This window comes from Metopolophium dirhodum, chromosome 1 (genome assembly GCF_019925205.1).
Source record: "Metopolophium dirhodum isolate CAU chromosome 1, ASM1992520v1, whole genome shotgun sequence".
NCBI classification, from domain to species: Eukaryota; Metazoa; Arthropoda; class Insecta; order Hemiptera; family Aphididae; genus Metopolophium; species Metopolophium dirhodum.
The window spans coordinates 69,668,081-69,695,285 of NC_083560.1; the positions used below are offsets into that span (position 1 = coordinate 69,668,081).

The 27,205-nt window shown below is 28.0% G+C and overlaps 2 protein-coding genes across 2 annotated transcripts; both read left to right on the forward strand.

Annotated features, from left to right (window-relative positions):
- Window positions 1–9,205: 9,205 nt before the first annotated feature.
- Window positions 9,206–10,885, forward strand: LOC132941130 (zinc finger BED domain-containing protein 5-like). The gene is made up of 3 exons (XM_061009052.1): window positions 9,206–9,548; window positions 9,708–10,205; window positions 10,281–10,885. The coding sequence occupies exons 1-3, from the start codon at window positions 9,206–9,208 to the stop codon at window positions 10,883–10,885; spliced, it is 1,446 nt and encodes a 481-aa protein (XP_060865035.1).
- A 3,573-nt stretch (window positions 10,886–14,458) lies between these two features.
- Window positions 14,459–26,505, forward strand: LOC132933924 (33 kDa inner dynein arm light chain, axonemal-like). The gene is made up of 5 exons (XM_061000201.1): window positions 14,459–14,557; window positions 18,249–18,480; window positions 24,181–24,326; window positions 25,394–25,591; window positions 26,470–26,505. The coding sequence occupies exons 1-5, from the start codon at window positions 14,459–14,461 to the stop codon at window positions 26,503–26,505; spliced, it is 711 nt and encodes a 236-aa protein (XP_060856184.1).
- Window positions 26,506–27,205: the final 700 nt, after the last annotated feature.

Below are 27,205 nucleotides of genomic sequence, written 5' to 3' on the forward strand. Positions count from 1 at the left end.
TTTGAGGAACGCAGCATAATTAACAAGAAACTGTTTCTTAAAATAAATATTAATATCTTATAACAACCCGCAACAACTTTATTAGGGATGTAAAGTATATTACTTACCCAGAATCAGGAATTAGCATTTTCTTTTATTTGTTCATATTTATAAATAAAATACTTAAATATTATAATCAATAAAAAGATGTAATATACTTTTTTTATTGTTTTCTGTTTTTTTTAATCGTGTGTTTTTTAAAATAAATAATTGATTAATATAAATTAGTACAATTTATAAAAATGTTTCCACTGCGATTTTCAACTCATCTCAAATCTAATTCAATAGGTTAGATGGTAATGATAATATAAATATTAGTTTTTATGGTAATGATAATTGTAATTACACAGTAACTCGTCATATATAGTTAAACATTTACTTTGTAGATATATTATAAATTATAATAGTTTCATTTTTACGTGGCTCTAATTTTAGAAATTTTTGATGAATGCATTTTAATTTGAACACTGAATTTTACGTACTGAATCCTATACTTTTTCCGTAGGTGAATAATCTAATATTTAATTAATATGTAAAATAAATTATTCTTCAATAAAAACATGCTAACAAAAATATATTTAAATAAATCGCTATGGATTTTTTTGCGGGAATCTTAACAATATTATTATTAAAGAACAATTTTTAAGTCTAAGAGCAGTATTATTGTTTGTTATATTTTATCTGATTTAACAATATATTAGCTGATGTTTGTTGCATAATTATCTTTTACATTTGGAGAGGAAAAATTTGATGATTTATTTCAATCATTAATATAATTATTAAATTATTAAAATTATTAGTTTTAGATTTTAATCATATCAATTTACGTATTGATTTTACAACAATATGTGAGTGTTGTTTTGTTGATCGCGAATACACCTTTTATATAAGAAAAATGCTTCGATATACCTAGAACATACTTAGGTTGGTCTCTAATAAAAAAATTGATATAGTTTGTACATAGAGAAAAATGAACATCCGTAGAAACTTGAGATTTTCACCAATTTTTTGTAATAGGTATCTAGAGCATTTTCTAGACATGATATAATTTTCAAAATACCTATATATTGGCTATTTTTGAGCTATTTATATACAGACATTTAATCGACTTCTTTAAACTGTGATACCTACCTACTACGTTCTTCACAATAATTATGTTCTGCTTGGGGTAATTAAAAAAAAAAAATTTTTAAAAATACACAGTGACAATAATTTCACAATCGGTTTGGCTTCGGTCTCGGATTTCCTTTCACATAAAAACGCCGCACAATCGGCTTTAACGATGCGTAGCTTAGCACGTCATCGTTTAAAAGCGCCCAACGAACTACATCGTTATAATATACACACGGCTGAGTGTGCCTGCAGGTATCGTTACCGGAACCGGATGTAGCGCCGTCGGCCGCGAACTCGTTGCTGCCGATTTGGCCGTGGTATCGGAACAGGCAGCACTGCGCCATACGGATGCGCGATGGTTATCATTATTCAAGGGTGGATGTACCTAAATGCATTTGAATATTTTATTTCATTCACGGTAAAAATCGAAGACAATAATATAGGACAGACAATTATTTTATGAGCACTATGTAGTATGTACAATCAAATACTTAAATGTATTTTAAATTGCGTAAATATAATATGCATGTTTTTAACAATCAATTTTAAGTTTTAAGGTTAAAAAGAATTTTATTTGTATTGTATTAATTATTAGTGCATACCAGTCTATAAGTGTTATTTAAATAAGTAAACTAACCAAATATATTTTACATTAATTTTAGAAAAATAATCGGGTAACGCTCTTCTATACATTAGGTGTCTATAGAATAACTCAATCACTGTAATAGATGTGTTAAATTGTATAAAATCATTGTATACGAAAAATGATTCTGAGCGAAGACGGTCAGCCTATAATATTACCAAGTATATTTGATGATATTATTGTGAGTAGGTAATTTATTTTACTACTAGGCATATTAGTATACAACAGTAGGTTAAATACACTAATAATTTTTTTTTTTTTTATATATAGCATTATAGGCCATTTAGGCCCTTTGCTGCCAATATCAAATTCTTCCACTCTTCTCTATTATATGCATGCATTAGGTCTCCATGCCAATCTGGTCTTAACTCCTGGATATCTCTTTTGACTGCATCTATCCAACGCTGCTTCGGTCTGCCGCGAGGTCTTTTCCTGTTTAAGTTGTTTACAATTACCTTCTTGACAATACTATTATCCGCTCTCCAAACGTGACCAGCCCACTCCATTCTAGTGCCTTTTACAAATTGTACTATATTTCCTTTTCCATATAATTGTTGTATTTGTTCGTTTGACCTTCTCTCCCACACTTGGGTATCAGGATTATATACGGGACCATAGATTTTTCTTAACACCTTCCTTTCAAATATCTTAAGTTTATTCTCATCTCCTGCTGTTGTAGCCCAAGTACAGCATGCATAAGTCACAACTGGTCTGAGGTACGTAGTATATACACTAATAATAATAATAATAATAATAATATAATAATAATAACAATATACTCTAAAAGTGTCATATACCTACCCAAGTAATATTTTTAAATTACAACAAAATAACTAAAATTGTAAATTATGTTTTTGCTATTTTAAAGTAGAATGCAGAAATATGTTACATCTACAACTTTTTTTTAGTATCTATCAATCTATCTATACTTATCTGGCCACATATTTGATATTTGAGCGCATATTTTTTTTTAGTACATTTATTAATGTTTTATAAATAATATTATACAGCATATTTTAAAATTGTGTTGAACATAATATATTAATAATGTTTTTTTACTGCATTTAAATCTACCAATTAGTTATCGTCAACTCATCGCAGTCCTCCGTGGCCGCTATCCGATTGGACAGGAACACGTAACCGTTGAAGGACGTGACTTAAGTGTCAAAAGTCGTGTAGTCGCCACAGTCTACTGCAGCCTGCGGTTTCGGATCACAGCTATCTGAGAGTGGGTGGTGACCACAAATATCATGTAGTGGCAGTGGCACGTTTTAGGCGTCTTCGGAGACCAAAGCTGAGTCTCCAAGCCCGGGTGTGCCACAGTTATAACGAGTTTGGAAGATAAATGACAGTTTGTTGGGAAATTAAAATAACTTCATTTACTATAATAATTAATTTTTTTTTCGAAAACATTGTATTTATTATAAGTATTATTAATATTATATATTTAATTATTATAGTACCTACCTATAGTATATTATAATATTTACGTAATTTATTATTGTTATTAACTAATAACTTTTGAGTTAATGCCGCCTTACCGTAGAAGGGTGTGAATAGGTTCATGCCTCATGGTTTTTGAAAATGTCATTGTGTAGATCAGTTTTAACATTATACGTACAAGTTGCAAATCCCCATGAATAATATTTTTGAATTAGTTACAAGAAAATAATAAAAATTGTTATATTATTCGTTTGGAATTTAAAATTTAAAATATCTAATTTTGTCCAAATTTTAACTTCAAACGTATATGAAAGGGCCTGTTTTTTTAAATTTTATTTCCCCAATTATTAAGAAGAGTAATTAGGTACCTACTGGACATTTTTTTATTTTTGACAGCTTAAGTACCAACTAGATTCAGTTTTCTACCAGCTATAATAATAAAATAATAGAGTCAAAAATTGAGTAATTTTTCTACTGTAAGAAGCGTCTTCAAACACAAAAAAAAACATATTATTGTAAATAATTATCACTCCGCTGAGAATCTAAGAAAATTGCACGTATATATTAATTATTATTATTTTTTTTTTTTTTTATTGGGTAACACGCGGCAACATAGGCCATTGGGTGTGGGGGAGGGCACTGTAGGTTTTTAAATTGGGTAGGTTGGTACACGTGTGTGTTGTGTTTTGGAAGAGTTTCTAATGGGGCACCCGTAGGTTTCTGCCGTGCCCCGGGTGGGAGGATGACGGACTTGTTCTCCGGACACCGTGACTTGCCTGAAGAAAAATGCCGCCCGCGGCCAAGGTATCGAACTCGGGTCGGCTGCGTCGCAGCCGACGCCTTAGTCCGATTAATTATTATTATTAATATATTTTATTATAATTATTATATTTTTATATTTTTATACACACAAATCAAAAAAATATTTATTATACAAAAGTTGGTAAGTATTTAAAAAACAAACTGCCAGGTTTCTGATTCTGCGTAGGAGAAATTAAAAGCAAATGTATAAATTATAAACATACAATAATATGCGACAGTTTGGCACCACAGTGGTTAATTTAAAATTCAAATCAATATGGTTATGTGTTATATGTTATGCTAGCCGTCATGTTTGTGATTTTATATTTTTAAAACAAAACATCAGTTGAATTATTTTATGCTGCCAGATGACAAAATTAATTATATAAGTACCTAATTGTTCATCTTCTACTTTGAATAGTTTCTTTGTAAGTCATGAACAACATTTTTACTATACAAGATATATTATATTATAAATTATTAAATTATATATTATGATTGATTATTCAACCTTATTGTATACTCACGAAATTTACCTTAAAACGTTTCAATTTAGTGCGATGATTCCCACGCTAAAGGAAATGTCGTTACGGAATAAATGCCCGGGAATTATTGTTATAAAATAAAGTCCTTTGTAGAATAGCAAATTAAATTAACTCTCACGCTGTCGACCAATTTAAATCAACGAGTGAATAAAATATATATATATAAGTATATATGTAGATACCTAATTTCAAGAGTACCTACCTATAGTTAAAGTGTTTAACCGTATAATCCTGTTATTTTTAGCCGATAAATTGTTTTGATAGAGCTATCTAGTAACATTAAAATCAAATAATATTAAATAAATAAGTAGGTAAAGTGTCATAAGAAATAAATAGTATATCGGCATCGCCTTATCGGACATATGCATCTGCATCTGCAATTTGTGTGTCATACAATTAGTTGTAAATTACTCGTATACCCGATGATAATAGCATATTATGCTTATTATATCATACCTAGTGTTGTTTTTAATTGATTAACGTAAGTTATGAGTTTTTCGTAACAACAAATATTGATACGATAATAGCATATTTTAGAAAGTCATTTTTACCTATTAATTATTATTATTATAAAATTTGCTATGCAACCAAACCCATAATTCGAAACTAAGACTGATTCACGACTAAAATAGCCTGATCAAAATATTTTATGACGTTATATGATGACGTTATTCCAGTATTGGATTTTCAGTACTGCCTTGGTTTAGGTGCAGGTGGACTGTCGGACTAGAACTGGTGGTGGCGTGGTGCAATACCACGCTTAGTAATAGTACAGCACTGTACCAGTGGAGTATTTGAGCTCATTCAGGGGGGGAGGTGGTACAATTTAAGTGTACATCTTTTAAACATATTATTATTGTATTAAAATCTGCAATGAATAATAATAAATTATAATAAAATTAGTAACTAGTATCTATTAGTTACTACAGATCAAAAATATTTTCTCTGGTTTCAGAACTGTGTTTTTTTATCAAGTCTCCCCTTTTCTTCCATCTCTATCTTAAGTATTTGAAAACCAGCGACTAAGTTGACTAGAAATTTCTTTAGAAACCACATCTAATATTAAAATATAAATATGAACTGTTTCTGACATTTTTTAAAAAAAAAAAACTAAATGTTGTTATAGATTCCAAGTAAATATTTGTATAAGTTTCTGTCCCAGAAAAATTTAATATTTTTGCACCATTTTTTCTTTCCAAAAGGCAGTGTAGAGTAATTGTACATCTTTTGTAATAATTAGAAGAATTAATACTGTACAAATTTCCGACACTATTAAGATGTACTCTTAACACTATACAACGTATAATATTTTTGAAAGATTAAATAAATAAAAAAAAAAAAAATAAATAGTTGATAACAATACATGTTTTGTACCAATTTAGAAATCATTCTCACTAATATTTTTTAATAACTCAACATAAGTTTTTGATTGTTTATCAAAAAAAAAAAGCTTCTAAATTAATTTTAGGCAAATCAATTATTGTATTATCTTGTTGAAATCTATGAATATAAATATCAATAATGTAGTAGTATTCATGTAATATTTACGACCAGGGTCAGTGCCGGTAAAATAAATATATTAAAAATGCACATGTTATTATAACTGTTACATTCTTCGCTTGACTTAGAATAAAATATTAATTATTAAAAAATATTATAAAAAAAGGTAGATTGTTTATCAAATGTTGTTTTCTATAAAATTAATTTAATAATAATGCATTTTAGATTCTGAGCGAAGCGATGAATGTATTGATTTTACAATGATGTGTGTTTTTTTTTTAATTTTTGTATCTGTCATCACCTTTTAGGACAGTAAAAATGCTTGGATTTTCTTCAACAGTAACTTTTTTGATAGGAAAGTGAATCTAGTTGGTACTTTGGGGGGTCAAAAGTAAAAATGTCCCAGTAAATTTCAAAAACGACGTGAAAAACAAAAGAAAAATTAAGGAAAAACGGGAATTTTTACGCAAAATCTGTTTTCGAGAAAATCGATTTTGGTTTTTGGTGTAACTCTAAAACAAATGACCGTAGGGACATGAAACTTAGATTGAATGTTTATATTAACATTTTCTATACACCATACAATTAAAATATTTTGACTCTTTTTGAACTGTTTACGGACATTGTCAGTTTTCAATTTTTTTAGTTTTTTTTCTATAAATATCAATAAAAATTTTTTTGTTGAGCAAAAAAGCGTGAAAATTTAATATAAGGTTCCTGATATATCGTTCTAATAGCAGTTGAAAAATATTAAAAATACATAGGCACAATTTTTTTTTATAAGCATTTAAAATTCAAATGTTGACAACATATATCAAATTTATAATTTATTAATTATTTTGTAGTTAAAAATTTATAAAATGTTATGGCTAAGGATTGAAAATTTAAAACAAGGCTCCACGTAAATAGGTTATCTATAAATTACTTTATTCACAATAATATCATGAAATATACTTGGTAATATCATAGGCTGACTGACCGTTTTCGCTCAGAATCGTTTTTCTTATACAATGATATTATATCATTGAATTCAAATTTAACACCATCCATTACAGTGACCCACTTGTAACCTACTGTACAGCAGAGCGACACCCTTTTATCCACTTTTTTTTATCAAATATAGTTTTTTTTATAACAAATTTAGATTATAAATTAACATTTTTTTTTATTAAATAGATTTCTTTATTAATTATCGGTTTTGTATTTATAATATGGATTTTTAATCAAACTGACTTTATTAACATATTTTATCAAATAGAGATATATTAAAATACTATGGATTTTTCACAAAATAAATTCCGTATGTTAAAGTTTTTTATTCATTAAAATTTTTTTTTATTTAAGAGATTATTTATTAAATATTCATTTAATTGTTAGTTGATAAAAAACAATATTTGATCATTAATCTCTATTAATATAAAAAAATCTGAATGAAATAAAAAATCTAAATATAAGGAACTTATTTGGTAAAAAATCCATAATTTAAGAAATCTATAAATTATAAAAATGTTAATAAAAAATTTTTGATAAAAAATTCATATTTTATAAAAAAAACTAGCTCTAAGAGAAACTTAGACGCCTGTTGGACTCACTAATAGTGGGTATCGATTTTGGAGTAAGAGTCGTTTGAATTATAAAAGTTGTGACAGTTGTAAGAAAAAAATCATTAAAAAATGGTATAAAAATTGATGAAAATCAATATAAAATTTATAAAAATATTATAAAAAATTGATAAAAAATCAATAAAATTGTATAAAAATAATATAAAAAAATTAATAAAAAAATCAATAAAAAATGTCATAAAAATAAAATAAAAAACGATAAAGAATGTTTTAAAAATCAATGAAAAATTAGAAAAAATTGATAAAAAATTCTATAAAAATTCAAATTTTATAAAAAAAAACTGGCTCTTATTGAAACTCAGACGCCTGTTGGACTCGCTGAGAGTGGGTACCAATTTTGGAGTAAGAGTTGTTTGAATTATAAAAGTCGCGACGGTTGTAAGAAAAATATTTTTTGGACCCTGTGTTTTGATATTATATGTATCGGTGGTTAATCCACCAAACGACAAACTTGGTATAACTTTGATGCTTTAGAGTTAAATCATACACTTACGTGCAAACAGCACGGGGTCCTCGATCTACCGCAGGTAGATTGCCTACCTGATAATATACTGCTGCGAATAAGAATTTTTATTCCGGGCAACAGAAAAGTTAAGATGAATCTAGAACATCATACACCGAATATTAAATAAGGCATTGAACAAAGTTTGAGTCATATACATTTTGTACATTTAACGGGGAACGAAGTGCACGGGATCAGCTAGTATATTATAATTAGACTAGTTTTAAATTATTTGTAAGTACTACGAAATTATTCACACCGTTCTTCAGTTTCGGTAAGCGGTATTGACTGATAAGTGGTCAGTGATAACTATTAAAGTTAATAACAATTATATATTATTTTATGATGTAATGAATTAATAATATATGATGTGATGCTCTAGGCAAAAATTAGTTCAACTCATGTTCACCGTAAGTAATACTGATGGAAAAATAAATTACTAATGACTAGTAACATAAATATATTATGAAGTGTTCTTAGAAAAAATGCTGGCGGTTCATCCTTACACTCCGCTTAGAATTTTTTTGGTGCGCAATAATTTTAAATTTAATTCAAATTTAACTTAATGCATTTTAGTGATCACTGCATATTTTTAAACCCAAATCTAGATCAATAATCTTTACATAATATCTAACTTTTTGCATATGGTTGCATCACTCCTATGGTTGAAAACAAAAATTGTAATGTTATTATTTAAAGCATATCATGTACACCAGCGGTTCCCAAACTGTGAGGCGCGCCTCCCTTGGGAGGCGCAAGCTTTTGGCAGGGGAGGCGCGAGCCGCGTGGTAAATATTGATATTTTTGAATCAACAATAATTTTGTTGAAATGTCATAACTATTCCAAACAAATATTTCATACTGATGAAAAAAAATAATAATAAACCAAATTACTCTATAGAATTGCTTATCTATGTATTATAAAATCAATGGTATTACTAATATAAAGTCGCGTTATATTCGTACAATAATATACTTGATTCGGTGATTTCCGTAAATGTCGTTAAAAGTATTAGCTGCCGATAGTATGATTCCAAATAAATTAAAGCGTCATTTTGAAACTAATCATGGATCGTTAATTAATAAAAAACGTGATTATTTTGTAAGGCAACGTGAACAATTAGAAAAACAATCAACCAGTTTTATTAAACAGACAAGTGTTCCAACCAAAGCACTTTTAGCTTCTTATAAGGTAGCATTTCGTGTTGCTCAGAGTAAAAAACCTCATACAATTGCTGAAGAACTCATTTTACCATCAGCAATTGATATGGTTTCTACTATGATCGGGGAATCTGCTGCAAACCAACTTAAAAATATTCCCTTGTCTAATAATACAATAAGTCGGCGAATTCATGATATTTCTGAAAATATAAATGAACAGCTTATTAGTAAATTAAAAAACAAAAATTTTGCAATTCAACTTGATGAAGCTACCGATAGTAATAAAGACGCACACTTGATATGTTATATTCGTTTTATGGACAAAACAAATATTATAGAAGAGTTATTATTTTGTAAACCAATTTTCGGAGACACTAAGGCTCAAACCTTATTTGATATCACTAATGAATTTATGAATTGTAATAATATTAATTGGGAAAACTGTTTGGGTGTATGTACAGATGGGGCTCGAGCTATGGCTGGTCATTATGGTGGACTTCAGGCTTTAATACGAAAAAAAGCTCCAGAAATGATATGGACTCATTGTATTATTCATCGAGAATCTTTAGCATCACAAAATATGTGTCCATCGTTAAATACCGTACTTCAAACAGTTATAAAAGTAGTAAGCTACATAAAAACAAGGCCTGTTAAAGCAAGGTTCTTTAAAAAAATATGTGAAGAAATGGGAGCAGAGCATACTGCGTTACTGTTTTATTGTAATTCTAGATGGCTATCAAAAGGAAACGTACTAATACGAGTGTTCGAACTTAGACAAGAACTTTACACTTATTTGAGTGAAGAAGGTCATAATGATTTTAACAAGTTTATTGATAGTGATTTTGTAATTAAATTAGCGTATTTATGTGATATTTTTGAAAAACTTAATATACTCAACACATCTTTACAAGGTAAAGAAACTAATATTCTGCAATTATATGATAAAGTGGTTGCTTTTATTAAAAAAATCGAGTTATGGCAAAGGAAACTAACCGAAGAAAACGGTAAAACCACGTGTTTTTCATTTTTAAAAAGTTTTCTTGAAGATAATGATCTTGAATTACCAATGAGCTCACTAAACATAATTTCTGATCATCTGATGACTCTTAAAAATCATTTCGAGAAATATTTTCCAGAAGACATCGTACAATACAATTGGATTAAAGATCCATTTAGTGAAAACCCTTTACCAAATTTCACAACTACTGAAGAAGAACAATTTATCGATATTTCATCTGATTCTTCGTTACGAATGAAATTTTCTTCATTTTCACTTTTAGAATTTTGGAGCAGCATTAAAGATGAATATTCTGAAATATCCAACAAAGCTTTGCGTGTACTACTACCATTTGCGACATCGTATTTATGCGAAGCAGGCTTTTCTGCAGTTGCTGTATTGAAATCAAAATATCGATCAAAACTTAATATTGAAAAAGAAATGCGTGTGGCTGTCACAACATTGCTACCTAATTTTGAAGAATTATTAAACAGAAAACAAGCACATTGTTCACATTAAGTTTAAATATTAATACGCATTGTATTTTGTAATACTTTTAATTGAAGTTTAATAATATTTACTGTTAACTTATATTTTCATAAAAATAAAAGTGTTTGTATATTTAAATACTATAAATTTGTAATTTAATTTTTTATAGGAGGCGCAATTATTTTTTTTAATTTTTAGGGTGGCGTGAACTTAAAAAGTTTGGGAACCGCTGATGTACACAATAGCAAATGTGTATTGTGTTGAAGTATTTGCATATTAGTGAGAGACATGTATTTAGAGCCCAATATCAGCTAAAATACTATTACATAATAGTATAATACCTATTGTATTATATTATACAATATTATGTGATATTGCAGTGGTATAGTGCATTATTTTTTTCATAGGTATACAATTTTTTTTATTTTAAATATAATATACATGTGTTGAGTACATGTACCTTGTCTAATACAATATTTTTGGACATTTTGGTGTAGATTACTCCCCGCACGATATGATATAAAATAATTACACGTTGTTCCTGTAATAGTGTATAATGTATAATATTATATATTATATATATAGATGTATATTGTATAATGTATATGTTGTAGCAGTTATATCGTATACACGCGATATCGCGAGACCCCGTGAAGCACATATATATACGGTTATATATGTTTGTAATGTGCACACCTGCACCTCGTCTCACCACAAGTCGACCCCATGACGGCGTTTGGCGCTGAGCGAAAGAAAAGTAATTTGACGCGCGGCAGTGGCGGAACCCTTAAGAAACGGCCCGCCGCCGCCTGCACCGTCGTTTGCGCGCATATTATATTGACTTTTGAAATGCATGCGCTCACACGCACACACACACCATCACGGTGTGTTTAGCCTACGAATTAGACGGATCCCAAAGGTTCAAAGGGGCTTTTCGAATATGGTCTGTCTCGCTCGATCTCTCCCCCCCCTCCCCCACTCACACGCCGTTCTCTCACTGTCTCCGCAAAGGAAGGAACGCCGTCTGCGTTCATATAATATCCTTTTGGCGGTGCGACGACTTCATCGTGCACTATATAGGGACGAGTCCTGCTGCAGATCAAGTTCCGTCGACCGACACAAATAGGTGTATATATACATAAGGTTAAAAGTTAAAATGGGTGTAAAATAGCGAAGGAATCGTTTACGATTTCCCTGTGTCGTGCACTATTGAATTGGGTCTTACCTGTATTATTTCAATAAATAAATAAATAATACACCAACGTGCAAACAATGACTCGCTCCATTCAAATCTCTCCGATAAACATTGTACTTTTCAAAACACCACTCTATACGTAAATGATATAATAGTATTGGATACCAAAAATCAAAAAAATAACTATTCGAATACCTATCTCCAATGCGTGTATAGTATAATAATAAATTATACTTATATCTGTATTATAATGCCGTAAATAGCCGGTGGGTCGCAGAATAATTTTCTTAACTAGATGGTCCAGACCTAACCTGTGGATGGACCTTGCTGCAATCATATATAAATTACAAAATTATAGTTCTTAATATATTAACTTAAGCTTTTGTGGAAAGGTTAAGTCCGTTTCGTATAAGTAAATGGGACTTAGTTCTTTGACTTATAATATATATAAATATTTTTAACCATACAATAAAAAATTGGACATTTTCTTTACCATCAACGTTACTCAAAATGCCTTATTTCACCATCTAAATTCATATTAATTAAAATTTTGAAAAAAATAATACCAATTAATTTAAGTATATAATATAATATTTTATATCATTATACTATATAGTACTTCCCTATATATATATACTAATTAGTTTATTAATTACTAATTAATCAGATTAAACAAAAATAAAAATTAATTCTCATCAAAAAAATTTTTATGACAAAGCTCTTTTAGTCACTGGCAGGTATTGAACAAGTTTTTGATTTTCTTTTTATTGTTTGTTAGTTTTTTTCATATTTTGTCACTGTAAACGTCTTTTGTTTCCTGTAGTTCCAACTCCCAAAAACAATATTATAACTGCGGGGTAATACCATGATCAACCTGTGCGAGTTGTGTCAACATTAATATTTTAACAATACGTAGCTGCAAACGGTATAAATGCTGAGCATCCATCTGGAATATTCGCCACTATAGTATTTATATAACATAAATCATAAACGTTACTAATATTTTAACGTATATTTAATAATTTATCTCGCGTGCATGCGGAAACTATAGTAATACTCCAGAAACGATACGAGTCACCAGATTACGGTACATCATATGAAAGTGACAAATTAATTGGTTAGTATTTTACAAAAGAACATGAATTACACAGTCAACATAAATAATCAAATTTGTGCTTATCAACGATGATAATAATGTATAGGTGCCTAATAAGTATCTAATGATGTACGTACATATTATAATAATGTAGAAAAAGCTTTATGCGGCAAACAAAATTTTTTTGAATACCGTTGATGGTAAAACGAAAATTTATACGATCGATTGGTGGCCTCGTATTATAAAATACAGCTATATTATATTATACAATATATTTGGTAGGTATGTCGCATGCAGGCTTAAAACGGGATGTGGCGAATTCGCTAGCTGCAGGGCGATTCGATCGCGACGCCGCTACCACCACACGCACTGGCTGGTATTGTAGGAGATATCGATTAGTGTACAATTTTTCCACCTAAATGGTTTTTGATGCTTTACTAATAACGCACACGATTTTGTTTTAGAATGTAATTTATCCATCTAGAATTAACCGAAAACGAAATATATATTATACAGACACTGCAGCTGGCCAAATTAATTTTAGTGAAGACCGACGACTAGGAGAATATTTTTTCCATAGGTAGAAAACTATTATATTCGGTGGTGGTCTGATGGATGTGAGGAGTGAGGAAAACGGCATGTATAGTGACGACGATAGTGTCCAACTCAGAACATTTTTTATGTAAGTACATACATGCAATGGGTGCAATCAATAGCAAAACTATTGGAGTATTTTTTTTTTTTTTGCTGTGACAGAAAAAAATATTTAAAAAATAGTTTTATTTTTTGTGTTTAAAAAATATAGTGAAAGAGGAGGTGACGCGTCCTTTTTCCTCTCAAATAATTTACCAATAATAAATCTATACATGTGGACACTGTATAAGCACTAAGCAGTCCTTGAAGTTTTGTAGGATCGTAAAACTAGTAATAATATATCGAGTTGGTTCTATCCACGATTCTAAGCATCACACTTCTAACCACATAGGCGACGATCATCATTTTTAACTAGGTATTAGGTAATAAAATAATTTTTTGGTACCGATTAATCCTAAAGATAATCATAATCACTTTCATGCACTCTATCAATATATATAAATATTTTTACCTATTGGCTAATAAAGTATAACTAATACATTGCTGTGGAAATAATTTATAATATTAAAATACTGCTATTATTAAGTATTTTATTTTATGTTGTTTAGTGAAAAATTTAAATTGAATATTATCGTTTAAACCGATTTAATTAAATGTTTAATTACAGTGGTTGAATAATATATTTTTGGATCATAAATTGTAGTTTTTATCGCAAAAAATGGATGCGGTAAATGAAGATCCACCGCGAGATATTATATTAAATGTGAAGTTTATCAAAGGTAGTGAACCAATTCTGATAGACGACGAAGAGAAAAGGGTACGAGATAATTATTATTCGCACATATTACGTATCATATTATGTTATGATTTATTGTAATTAAATGTGATAATTAAACATTGTTTTGAAAGTAAATTGTTACAACAATAGATGACCATTCATCACATAGACGAGCAGATTAACTAAAACAATAATAATAATTTATGTTTACTGTTTAGTATTAGGCAAATTAATGATTTTTTTAACTCAGTTAAATTAAGTTATTATACAACAATAACAAAAAGTTAAAAATCATAAGTTAATTTAACTATAGGTTAACTCAGTTAAGTTAAAAGTTAATACACATGTTTTGTTAACTTTTAATTAAGTTTAAAAAAAGTTAATTTGTTTATACAATGCTAGCGTACTTACTTTTTTCCCAACCCAAATTAATTACTAAATTATATACTATAGTGTTTATACTTTATACAGTATTTCCATATAAGTTAGATTCGAATGATATGAATTTATAACTTAAAACTGTTCACGGTAAATATATTTTGACATGAAAATAAAATAGACGATTTAGTGAATTAAAAAGATTATTAGTGAAATATAAAAAAATTAAAAACAAATAAATTAACTTAACTTACCTCTTAAAATGAAAATAATAATTGATTCGTTAATTCCACGTTAATTAAAAAAGAAATTTAGTAAGTTAACAGTTAAGTTAATGAAAAGCCAGAAGTAACTAGTTAAGTTAAAAAGGTTAAATAAAATTAACTTTTTAACTCGTCAGCCTTGGTATTAGGTACTTTTAAATGGATGTTAATGTTAAATTAAAAAATATTAAGTTAATTGTGTATTGAATCTTGTGCTAATCGGATATTCGTGTATTTTTATAAGTATAATATAGATTATAGGTACCTTCATATATTATTATACATAGGATGATCTCATTTTTTGAAAACAAAAGTTAATTAATTACTAATTAGTAATTACAAATTACGTAAGATCACAATAACTTTGAACTCCACCAAATCGATTGCAAAAAACGATTTAACCGATTTAAGTTATTTTACCAATAATACAGTATAGATATTTTGTATGGCAATAACTTATCTCAATAATCGCATTTCTTTTAGGGCGCTACAACGCGACGGTGGCTCTCAATCTCACATCATTGTCGTATTGAACCATCAAATCATGACATTTTTGGTAATTTGTTATAAGGTTTAATTATAATATACAACTAGCCTATTGCTATAATAGGATGTTTTAATCAAATTACCGATACTTAAATGATCAATTACAATGTAAGGGAACCTAACCTATAAGCTGTATAATTATAGTAGCTGTCATCAAATTATATAACGTCTCGTATTGATTCTGGCACCTATTGTATTAACATTAACCTGTTTAGTTTGACTAATTTATAGTTTTGAAGTTTTTATAAGTTATTTACATTATAATATTGGGTATTTGTTATTTCGTTCCCAAAGAGTGACATAATTTGTGGTAATGTATGAAAAAACATTACAAGGATACCACGTGACAATTAATAAAATATCACGTATTTAGGGCTGTATTTTACTGAAGGTATATTTTATGGATAATTTATTCAAAAAACAAACAATTTATTCCGCTTTTGGTTTGTTTACTTTATTACGTATTCACATCTAACCATTCTAAGTAGCGTGCTGTATATGTATAAAAAAATATAATAATAATACAGAACAAATAAAATGACTACGCGAGTAAATAAAATATTTAAAAGATAGTATTTCAAAAAAAAAAAAAAATTAAATAAATAAGTAGCTTTATCAAGATAGGGAAAAGTATTTTTTTTTTTTTTTATAAAGATTAGTCGTCGTAAAAAATAAATTATAAAAACACATTAAAACTTGAAAAATATGTATGTAATATTAAATAGCATCGTCTGTATAACGAGTTCGGGTTTGGTTGGAGATCCTGATCACGGTGCCGGGGGCAGGATCCTTTTTGTCAGACGTTGGGATTGAACGTTAAATATTATGTTACTGGAGATCCCCGCCGGATGGCTGCAAAGACACGCCATACGTAGGATTACCACGACTAAAGGTGTCATGTCTTATTTTTCTCGACTCGACTGCGCGTATAGAGGTACGTCACTCAGCAGGGATGAAGTTTGTAATTATAAAAAAAAAATCCTTATACCCAACACATATAAATTCGATATTTATTTATACATGTACATATTTTACATGATATACCTACTCAATATAATATTATGTATTATACTTTTTTTTGTTAGTATCTTTAACTTTGATTTCTATATATTATTTTCTGACAGTTATTATTGTTGATAGTAGATTACATTTTCTTCTATTTCCAATCCATGCACGCAAGGAAGCAAATTTTTCTTTATCAGATACAATTTTGTGTTGTTAGATTAGATGTAAGAGTGAATTTACTATATTAAAGCTATCAATACAAAATTGAATCTCTTTGTACAGCCATGAGAAATTTAAGAATTTTATAAAAAAAGTTTTAATTACTATCGATAAAAAATTGTTTATTGGGTAAAAAAACTTAAAAACTTAATTCATGGTTCCTCATAAGTTTGTTTTAATATTGGTTTAAAAAATTAAATATACATATGCACAATTATACTTATATGCATATAAAGTACAAAATTCATAAAATCCCGAAAATTTGCAAATTATTATTCAGTTAGTAATTCATAAAAAAAATTTTTTTCGTAGCTCACATTTTACTAGAAAATTACTTATAAATTTACTTACCTTCAACAAACAAAAAAAATTACTTATAAATTTACTTACCTTCAACAAACAAAAAAAATAGTAATTACAAGTAAGTAGTGCTATTTATAGCCATGAGATATTTTCGATTTTATTAATTTTTTTCTTAAATAATTAAATTTGATTATTTATATGTATTTATTTATTTATTTACACACTATCTCTGCTCAGAATCGTTTTACGCATATACAATAATTTATCATTGAATTCCAATTAAAAAAATCCTTTATAAAGGCATAGGTACTCGACAACTGCTGTACAGCAGAGCGGTATCCACTTGTGTCCACCTTTTTTGCATATTCAATTACAATATTATTGTTCGTAAGGTCAGGAGGGAGAACAGTGACTTGATATTGCATAATCATATTTAACTGCACAAATATGATATATCCTTCCTGTGAAGATTAGAATAATCCTATTTAAATAAAAAAACATTTTAGGCGGTCGATGATAGTCGCCTCCTATAGGACATATATGTTTGGAACGGAATAGGATAAATAATTATCAAAAATAAAAATGTTATACCTTGTTTAAAAAATCAGGGCCCAGCATTCAGCTCACTTAATCAATTTAAATCGTCTAAAAATCGGTGCTGAGTTGTTTATCAGTGCAGACCAATTTGTTGATAGGCATTGTCTGGCAGTCACATGAAAAGTTTACAATAGTCCGATCCGACGGGGTGATACAGACATGCAATGTTAGATTATAATATTATCATTGGCGTATGGCACAAGTGGTATGCCACTGCATACTCAATGACTACGAAAGAGCCTATTATATCCCCTTAAAGACTTTTTTTTGTTTAAAGAACACAATACTTGTTTAAAAATGTAGAAAAGAAGTTATACACAAATTCAGAATGCTATAGTTATTGTCTTATAAAAAAATCACATAACGAATAACGATTAATGATTTATAATATTACTCTTCGTGCATGCCGTCTTTCGCAGTGCAAGTACGACGGATATCCACCTGGATACAACAAAGTGTTCGAGTATATCTACCCACCAGTAGAATGGATGGAAGACGGCATGAAGTGGCGGCGGGTCGCGTCCACCGAGCCGGCCGATCGGAATCATGTGATAGCTCTGGCCCAAGACCTCAAGTCCAACTTATCGTACTGGCATGCCAGAATGCACGGAGTGTGTCTGGTCAGGAGAGAATTGTACACGCAGTGTTTCAGTAAGTCACTTAGTCACGATATAACGCCATATGATTTAAATTTAAATTTAACTATTGTACAACACTGGTTATAAGTATAGTTTTTGGGTATAGTTCAGACACATCTTACAATTTTTAAGAATATTAAAAGTGTATATTTTATCAAAATTAACCAGTATATATGGCCTATCATCTAAATATAAATTTCAAATATGGCCAACAAGTTGAAAAAGGTTGGTCACGCCTGGTATGGGTATTAGATACCAACAATGTAAATCGACGTAAATCTCAACGAATCTTGATTATCTGCATATGGGAACAAAAATCTGTTTGAGCTTTGAGAATATTTAGATTACGTCATAATATTATACATATTTAGATGATTTTGATTGAAAACTGTTCCGATGTTGCAGTTAAAAATGTAAAAACATATTCCTATAGGTATCCCTACCATAGTTATTACCATAATTACTCGGACATAAGTCACATGTTGAAATTTATATTTTTCATAATCTATAAAATACATTGTATTTTTTCATAGAAAAAAGTGCCATTTTTTTCTTGTGATATCTAACAATAATTCCTAACTATATAACAATGTGAAAAACTCTCATACACCTATACACTGACACAAGTAGACAACAACAAGAAACAATAATAAATTTATCAATGTCGTCCAAATAATAATGAAGGATAATCCTCATTTTTTTCATGAGCTGGTTGTTGAACATTAAAATTTTATCTTAACCCATCCATAATGTATTGATGGAAACGTATTCGGTTATACATTAAATTTTCTTCAGCAATGGACCTATATTATTATCTACTATTCGCACCACGTCTCCGACTCGTTTTGTTCGATTCCTACTGAAATAATGTCTTCAATTTATTTGAAATACCGCGAAAACCTTTAATTTTATTCGAATTATTGAGAGTAATATGTAATAAATTATTATACTTATAACTTATACTGCGCTATGTTATGTTATAGTTGCAGTGGGATTAAAACCCCATTATTCGAGATGTCATTCGACATAATAAGTATTATCTATACTGTTTATAATATAGGTATACAGGGTGCATACTCACACCTATTTTTTCCTTTAATTATTAATTTATTAAAATTCTGATAGTTGGAATTTTTAGTCACACTTGAAAACGATATTATTATTAACTTAGATTTCTTATACCATTTAAGGAAAATTCAATGGTGATACAAACTTTTATTTTTCAAATGATAATCCCCTATTTACTGTAAATTGTTACTAATATAATTTTTTTGAACATTTTGAAATTCAAATTGAAATTTACTGGAGTAGCTTTTAAGTTATTACACTCACTAATTTTTCATAAAATATTATAAAGTATCTATATGTAATATTTAGTCTTATACTCGAACAAAATTTACAAATATTAAAAATTGTAATAAAATAATATTGTAACTAACCTATGGTAATATTATCATATTATAATATTATCATCATATCTTCAACATCCAAATAACCCAAAAACTACTCGTTAGAATTTCAAATTAGATACATCAACACTTGAAATTTAAAAAAAAATTAGTATGCTGACATATTAAAACAAAATATGGAGGTTCTCGTTTTAAAATAATAATAGTTTATATCACCACAGGACAATTTTTAAACGGCACGGAAAACCCAAGTATTTTAAAATATATGGTCCTTATAAGTAGGTATACTTAAGAATTCCAAAAATCTGATTTTGAATAAATGTTTTAACAAAAGAAAAAATAGGGCAAGCATGCTTGGTCAACCACCCTGATTACTATATGTACACAAACGTATACTGTTGCGCCAGATTTTACTGTATTTTACCAAATAATCTGAAACGCGAAAGCTGATGAGATATTATTAAATAGAGTGTATATTATATTATTATTATGGGATTTTAAAATTTTATTTTATTTTATTTTACTTACTTGAAGAATTATGTGAAAAACAAATCTTAAATTTAAAAAAAAATTGTTTTAATATCTATAGTTATATACTTTGAGTGAGAGAATATTTTAAAAGTATTTTTATTGTATAAAACAAAGATAAACCGTAAACGTATACAATGTAGAAGTCTGAAGTTGCTTTATACATCTAAATAAAACAATTTAAACTTATAAGTATATAACCTCGTAAAGTTTGACGTTAAGAGTTATATAAGTCACAAACTCCTCATGTAAGCATAACTCATACAACATCATAAATTCACAACACTATTTAAATATAAAATAAAAAATTTTCGATGTATATACATGTCGAATATTTACTGTATATTATTAATTATTGTTACTTAAAACTGTTTTATATTGAACTAATTATAATATCATAATATAAGAGGACACTATACCCATGATCCATTTATTGTCACCGTCTTACACACGTATTTCATGGCAAATTTTCATTCACTAATTTCAATAGTTTGCTGTTTCTTTTGATATTAGAGTGAATTGACCTACTATCAAACTTTTAGGTAAGAACATCATGCTTAAGTGTCGGAGATTTTTCAGTATTTTAATTTTCAAGCTAGATAAGGGTACTTATGTGAAATATTACAAATTAAAATGCACATATGTCTTTTGAAAATTAAAATATTGAAAAAACTACGACGCTTAAGCGCAGATAATGATCTTACTTAAAAGTTTGATAATAGGTCAATTCACTCTAATATCAAAACTAACAGCACACTATTGAAACTATTGAATTAAAATGTGTTATGTCGTAAGTGTGTAAGACGAAGAAAACAAATGCATGAGTAGCGTCCTCTTAATACAATTATAGAAGTGTTATTCATTAGTATTCATTATAATTAACATACTTAAGTATTGTTACTAGCGAAGGTCAAACCCAATTATACAAATTACAATAATTAATGCCATAATTTAGCTCCAAAAACGAATATTAGAGATTATAACCATTATAACCATTAACAACGTATACGTAATGACTGAACTACGACAATCGACGTTGATAAATCATTCGTCATCTCTTAATATTTATACTATATGTATGTAATGTCTAATCAATAATAATATGAATATGTTTATCAGGATATATTATATAAAAATATATATATTTGCCATAGTTTCATTGAAATATTTCATAAAGAAAGAATTTTTTTAGGTGAAATATTTAAAATTAAAAACCCTAATTATTATGGTAGGTACGTGACTAAAATTGGCAATGCAAATTAATTTGGGCGAAAACGTAGGTAGGTTTTATTCTATATTCGCGATGACGTGATATTAAGTTTTATTTTTTTCATCACGTCATTATAATATATTACAATATATTATACGCACATGACAATTTTCAATTATTATATATTATTATCGTTTTCGTGTACCAATAATTCCGTACACGGGTCACAATAATATTAATATATTTTAACTCCGGAAGCGATGTTTCTATTAAATTAACTATAATATTATATTAAGAGGACGTGATATGGTACGCTAGTCCTATAAATGTACAATATTATGTCCTGTGCAGGCACTACATGGGGCCAATAAATTAGAGTTAATTGACTTATTTTCAAAATATAAGAATGTTATTAGATATCAGCGACGTAGAATTACGTTTTTTTCTTTGTAGTACATTTTCCTGCACACATCCAATTTGTTTATACTTTCTACATTGTGTATTAAGATAAGATCACCAATTATATTATGATATTCAATATAGCCTATATTATATAGGTACCTAAAAGGATACCTAACCTATCCTAATACAAAATGTAGAAAGTATAAAGAAATTGGACGTGTGCAGGAAATGGAAAATGCTACTTAATATTGTTTTAATTATTTTTTTTTGTTTCTAACAAGTTAACAGTTTCCTGTCTTATACTATATGTTTATATATACTAATATAAGTTCCTACTATAGTATAGTTATTATAACTCATCAGTAGGTACAAAACAATAATAAACTATTTATATTCCTAGAATACAACTACATAATATATAATTAAATAATTTAAAAATGTGCTCAAGTAAAATTTTACTTATAATTTATAAATTTATATATTAATAAAAAATAAATTTTGCAAAATGTCTTAGTTTTTTATCGTTAATTTTTCTGAATTTTTTCTTATTATATAAATTATAATTTATAATACAATTTTTAATGGATGATTATGCATATGTATTTACACACAACACACGATTACACAAATTAGTAATTACCAATAATAAGTTAAATGATTACATTTTAATACATTTTTATTTTATTTTGTATCTTAATATGATAAATGTAGTTAAAATTGTCTATCCATAATCTCTTAAGAAGAATTTCTGCGACAGTTTTGTCTTTCTAACTAACACACAGCAACCATTTTTTTCGTTCAGAGTAATCCCTCTTAGTTCTTACTCTGTTGTATTCAGTGTTTGGACTTATCTAGATGAATATCTAGATAATTATTTGTTCATCTTTTATCTTATCTAGATAAATAGTTACAAGGTATCTAAACGTTCATCTTAGATAATTTTTTTACTCATCTAAATGAATTCATCTAGATAAATTTTTTATTGATAAAAATCGCGAAATTGTACAAGCGCATTTAAATATTTATACGGATTCTCAAACCAAGTTTGTGGTTTATAAATAATGTAATTATTTTTATTTATATCATCATTATTATTATTATGTTCTTAGTGCCTAACTAAAATATACCTAAATTTAAAACCCATTTAAAAAAAATTGTATCTTTTTTTTATCTAGATAAAAAAGTATTTATCTTTATCTTTATCTAGATAAATATGAGTTAAGTTATCTTTTATCTCTATTTAGATACATTAGAGTTACATTATCTTTATCTTTATCCAGATAAAAAACTACTCATCTAATCCGAACACTGGTTGTATTTAATGTTAGAGTAACTTCACATGTTATCAAATTCAAATGCAATACTATTATTTAAGCCCAATGTAGGTTTTTTTTTATTTTAATATTTTAAAACAAGTTATTGGCATCAGGGACTGGAACCGAATCTAAAAGAACCAGTTCTGGAACCAGAACCTTCAAAATATTAAGAACCGGAACCGGAACCTTTCTTTTAATAAATAAAGTACCAGAACCGAACCAGAATTTTTAAATTTAATAGGTTCTTTAGATTCAAAAATAAAATAATTTTATTTATCATAATTTAATGGTATTACTGTTTTGTGTATAAGCTATGTATGATCATATGAGTTTTCTAATATTTCTCATACTATTAATATTAAACGAGTATTCTGGATAGGTATTTAAAATTATTATATATTTCGGTACCTAAATTCTCTGGAACCGGCACCAAAATTATTTGGAACCGATACCTTTTTTTTTATCAAAAAACCAGAACCGAACCCGGAACAGTTATTTTATTTTTGGAGAACCAGTACCGGAACCGATACCGATAAATTCAAAAGGTTACAGTCTCTAATTGGCATATTAAAATTGGAATTTTTTAAAGTACTCATAATATGCTTTAAAATTTAAATATAAAAAAGAACCTATATGGGGGGGGGGGGGGCTATTATTTGCAGACTCTAATTTTTGTCCCCTACTAATCTAAATAATCGTATATACCTATCGATTAATTATAATTTCGTTATTGTGTAACGTTAAAATTAACTTTTTGTTCATGAAGACGCGTAGTTTATCAATATAATCCACATTGCAAAATGTGTCCAACAATAAAATATAGCTCATTTAAAGTTTTATTATGTTAGATGAACTGATACGACAAGTGTGCGTAAATAGCATTGATCGAGGCGAATTGTTAATCAAAATTCGAAACGAATACAATGCAAGCATAACGGCTCATAAACGTTTATTTGAAAGCGGTTTAATATTTAGAATTAAACATACTACATTGGTAAGTTAGTGTTGAGTATATAATTTGGTTCATCATTCTCACTATAGTTCAGCTCTCGTCTCTCTCATCACATGTTTGCTATATTTTACTCGCGTTTATACATTTATATACAGTGAAACCTCCCCAAACGATATCTTCCAATATCGGATACCTCCTAATAGCGGATACCTCCCAATAGTGATTACCTCCCAATAGCGGGTGTTTTTTTGGAACCAACTACAAACTTTTTACAATTTGAACCCTTCTGAATAGCGGACACCTCAAAATAACGGACAAAATGTTAGTGACCGAGAGTGTCCGGTATTTAGAGGTCTCACTGTATATTATATTTACGTATTTCTATAATATTACCGCCAAATGCTAATGAATATGATCATATTTATTAATATAATAAGACCCACTTTTTAGACTAGATTTGAAAAATGTATAGTTTGAGCAAAATACCTAATACCTAGGTATATAAAATAAATTAATATATACAACATACATTGTCCATTATATTACATATTCTTAATGACATACAAGATAATTTGCCAAGCATGTTCACCCCCATTAGTTCCTTTCCGGAAATCATTTTTTTTTTAGGTATATTCTTACGGTTCACGAATTTCGGTGTTTTACGCTCACACACAAGGTTTATAGATTACCGTGCTTATAACAAATTTTAAATTTTTTTTTTTTTTTGAAACCTAGATAAATTAACGTTCTAAAACTTATGAAGCAAAAATAATTCTGACACCCATGGTGGTTTTACATAACAAGTTTCTGTTACATTCTGACACTCCGTACATGTATACCTATATAATATATATAATATAAATTATGATCTATATTCTATAATATATTATATTGTTGTAACTTTGTAAAAGTTTTTATGCGATTAAAGTTCGATCATAGAACACATGTGTATGCATTGTATTAGATATGAATGAACAAGCCATTTTGCTTTATTTAACAATTAATTAAAAGTTACTATTTCATGAATTATAATCCAATTTTTGAAAGTTTGACCTTTGAACACGTTGAAGATATAATATTACTCTACACTGTGTTTATTTCTATTACAGGATGATCACAAAGATGACGTGACAGAAAAGGATATACAGGATATAGAAGACGAACATGTTAAATTAAAAAAAAAATTGGTCGATGCAAACAATAAGTACAATATATTAAAAATTGATTTAAAAAAAGAATTGAATAATTTGAAAGATGCTAACCAACATGAATTAAACTTCTTCAATAGAAACCATAAAGCATTAAAAGTGTGTATATTATATAAATGTCAAACAAAGTACAACATTAATTTTTTCAAATTATTACAATTTAATTTTTTTTTTTTTTTTTCATTTAAATTCGGGAAATATTATTAATAATATAAGTGTTTTTAGACTTAACATGTTTTCAATATTGATAAATTACTATAATATATACAGTGAAAATCGGTTAAAAATACCTCGTAGAGGAATTTTAATTTGTTTGTTGTAACCAATTATTCTATATAAGCAATTTCTATACAAAATACAAATATATAATTATATAATTACTAATACTTTTATTGTTTAACTATACATCACATTTTTTCACATTAAAAAACTTTTAAAAATATAAATGGCATAAAAAAGTTAAAAAATTTAAATGAAAAAAAAATACAATTATCATGCTAAGATTGAATGAATGAGATTAATTCTATAGCTGTATAACTCGAAATAATAAAATAATAGTACCTATAGCAGTTGTAATTATTGTAACCGATAACAAATTGAAGATGGATAGGGACCTCGAACCTCATTTGTACAAAACGATATTTAGTTTTAACCGAGTTAATAATAAGAGATAAATTATTGTAATACAATGTAAATAATATTATAGGGTTTCTGCCGGAACATCACATTTTAGTTGTTAAAACCTACTTTATTTTAACCAATTTTCACTATTTAATATTATGTACCTACATATTACAATTTACCAAGTAAAATATTCTTAATCTGGAATTTTAACTTTGTTTTGTTTGGGATTAGGTATTATCATTATTTATAGGTACCTATATTATATATTATTACATTTTGATTATATTGAGCTTTATTGAAACATTATTTGAATTTAATATTAAATAATGCATGTAGGTATGTTTTGTTTACAGGATCAACTCGATTTGATACTTTCAATGAATACATGATTCAATTCAAAAATAATCATCACGGTCGATTCACTTAAGATTGTTTGTTGTTATGCAACAATGATACGTACATACGTATTTACAGAATTATAGATATTGAAACTATACTAGAATAATATTTTTAAGTTACGTGAATCAGTACTTCAAAGGGAAAAATCTAAGTACAGTTAATACAATAATTAATGTTATATAGTAACTAAACATACAGTACAATTTAGTTTCTTATAAATGAAATTAACCAAAATTATAAATAGTAAAACCAAGATCGCGTCACCCTACTATTTAGTCAGTACTTATCTACCTACATGTTAAACATAATCCATATAATTCAAATAACCAGAAACTTTAACGACTTTTTGAAACAAAAAATTCTATAAATATAATATGATCTTCTTTTAATGGCAATTATATAAGAAAATGGGTATTAAAAAAAATATTTACACAATTAATATGAAGACTGCGCATTACACAGTGCGCAAAGATACAATTGTTGCTCCTAATTTTAAGGTAGTTCAAACTACTCAGCTAAATTCCGTTTCAAAGGACTTTGAAAACAATTTATTCATCATAAGACACAGCCCCTATAGTGATTAGTAAACATAGTATTAATTCTGCTAAAACATTATCCTATGTAGATAGGACGCATATAATACGTAGTGGTAGTCATTAAATAATAAACGAAACACTCAACCGATGCTGT

Coding starts and splice junctions, on each gene's coding strand:
- LOC132941130 (XM_061009052.1), top strand. CDS start 9,206: ATGTCGTTAAAAGTATTAGCTGCCGATAGTATGATTCCAAATAAATTA. Junction 9,549..9,707: donor CTTGTCTAATAATACAATAA/GTCGGCGAATTC, acceptor CAAATATTATAG/AAGAGTTATTATTTTGTAAA. Junction 10,206..10,280: donor TTTTAACAAGTTTATTGATA/GTGATTTTGTAA, acceptor CATCTTTACAAG/GTAAAGAAACTAATATTCTG.
- LOC132933924 (XM_061000201.1), top strand. CDS start 14,459: ATGGATGCGGTAAATGAAGATCCACCGCGAGATATTATATTAAATGTG. Junction 24,327..25,393: donor GAATTAAACATACTACATTG/GTAAGTTAGTGT, acceptor TTTCTATTACAG/GATGATCACAAAGATGACGT. Junction 25,592..26,469: donor GAAACCATAAAGCATTAAAA/GTGTGTATATTA, acceptor TTTTGTTTACAG/GATCAACTCGATTTGATACT.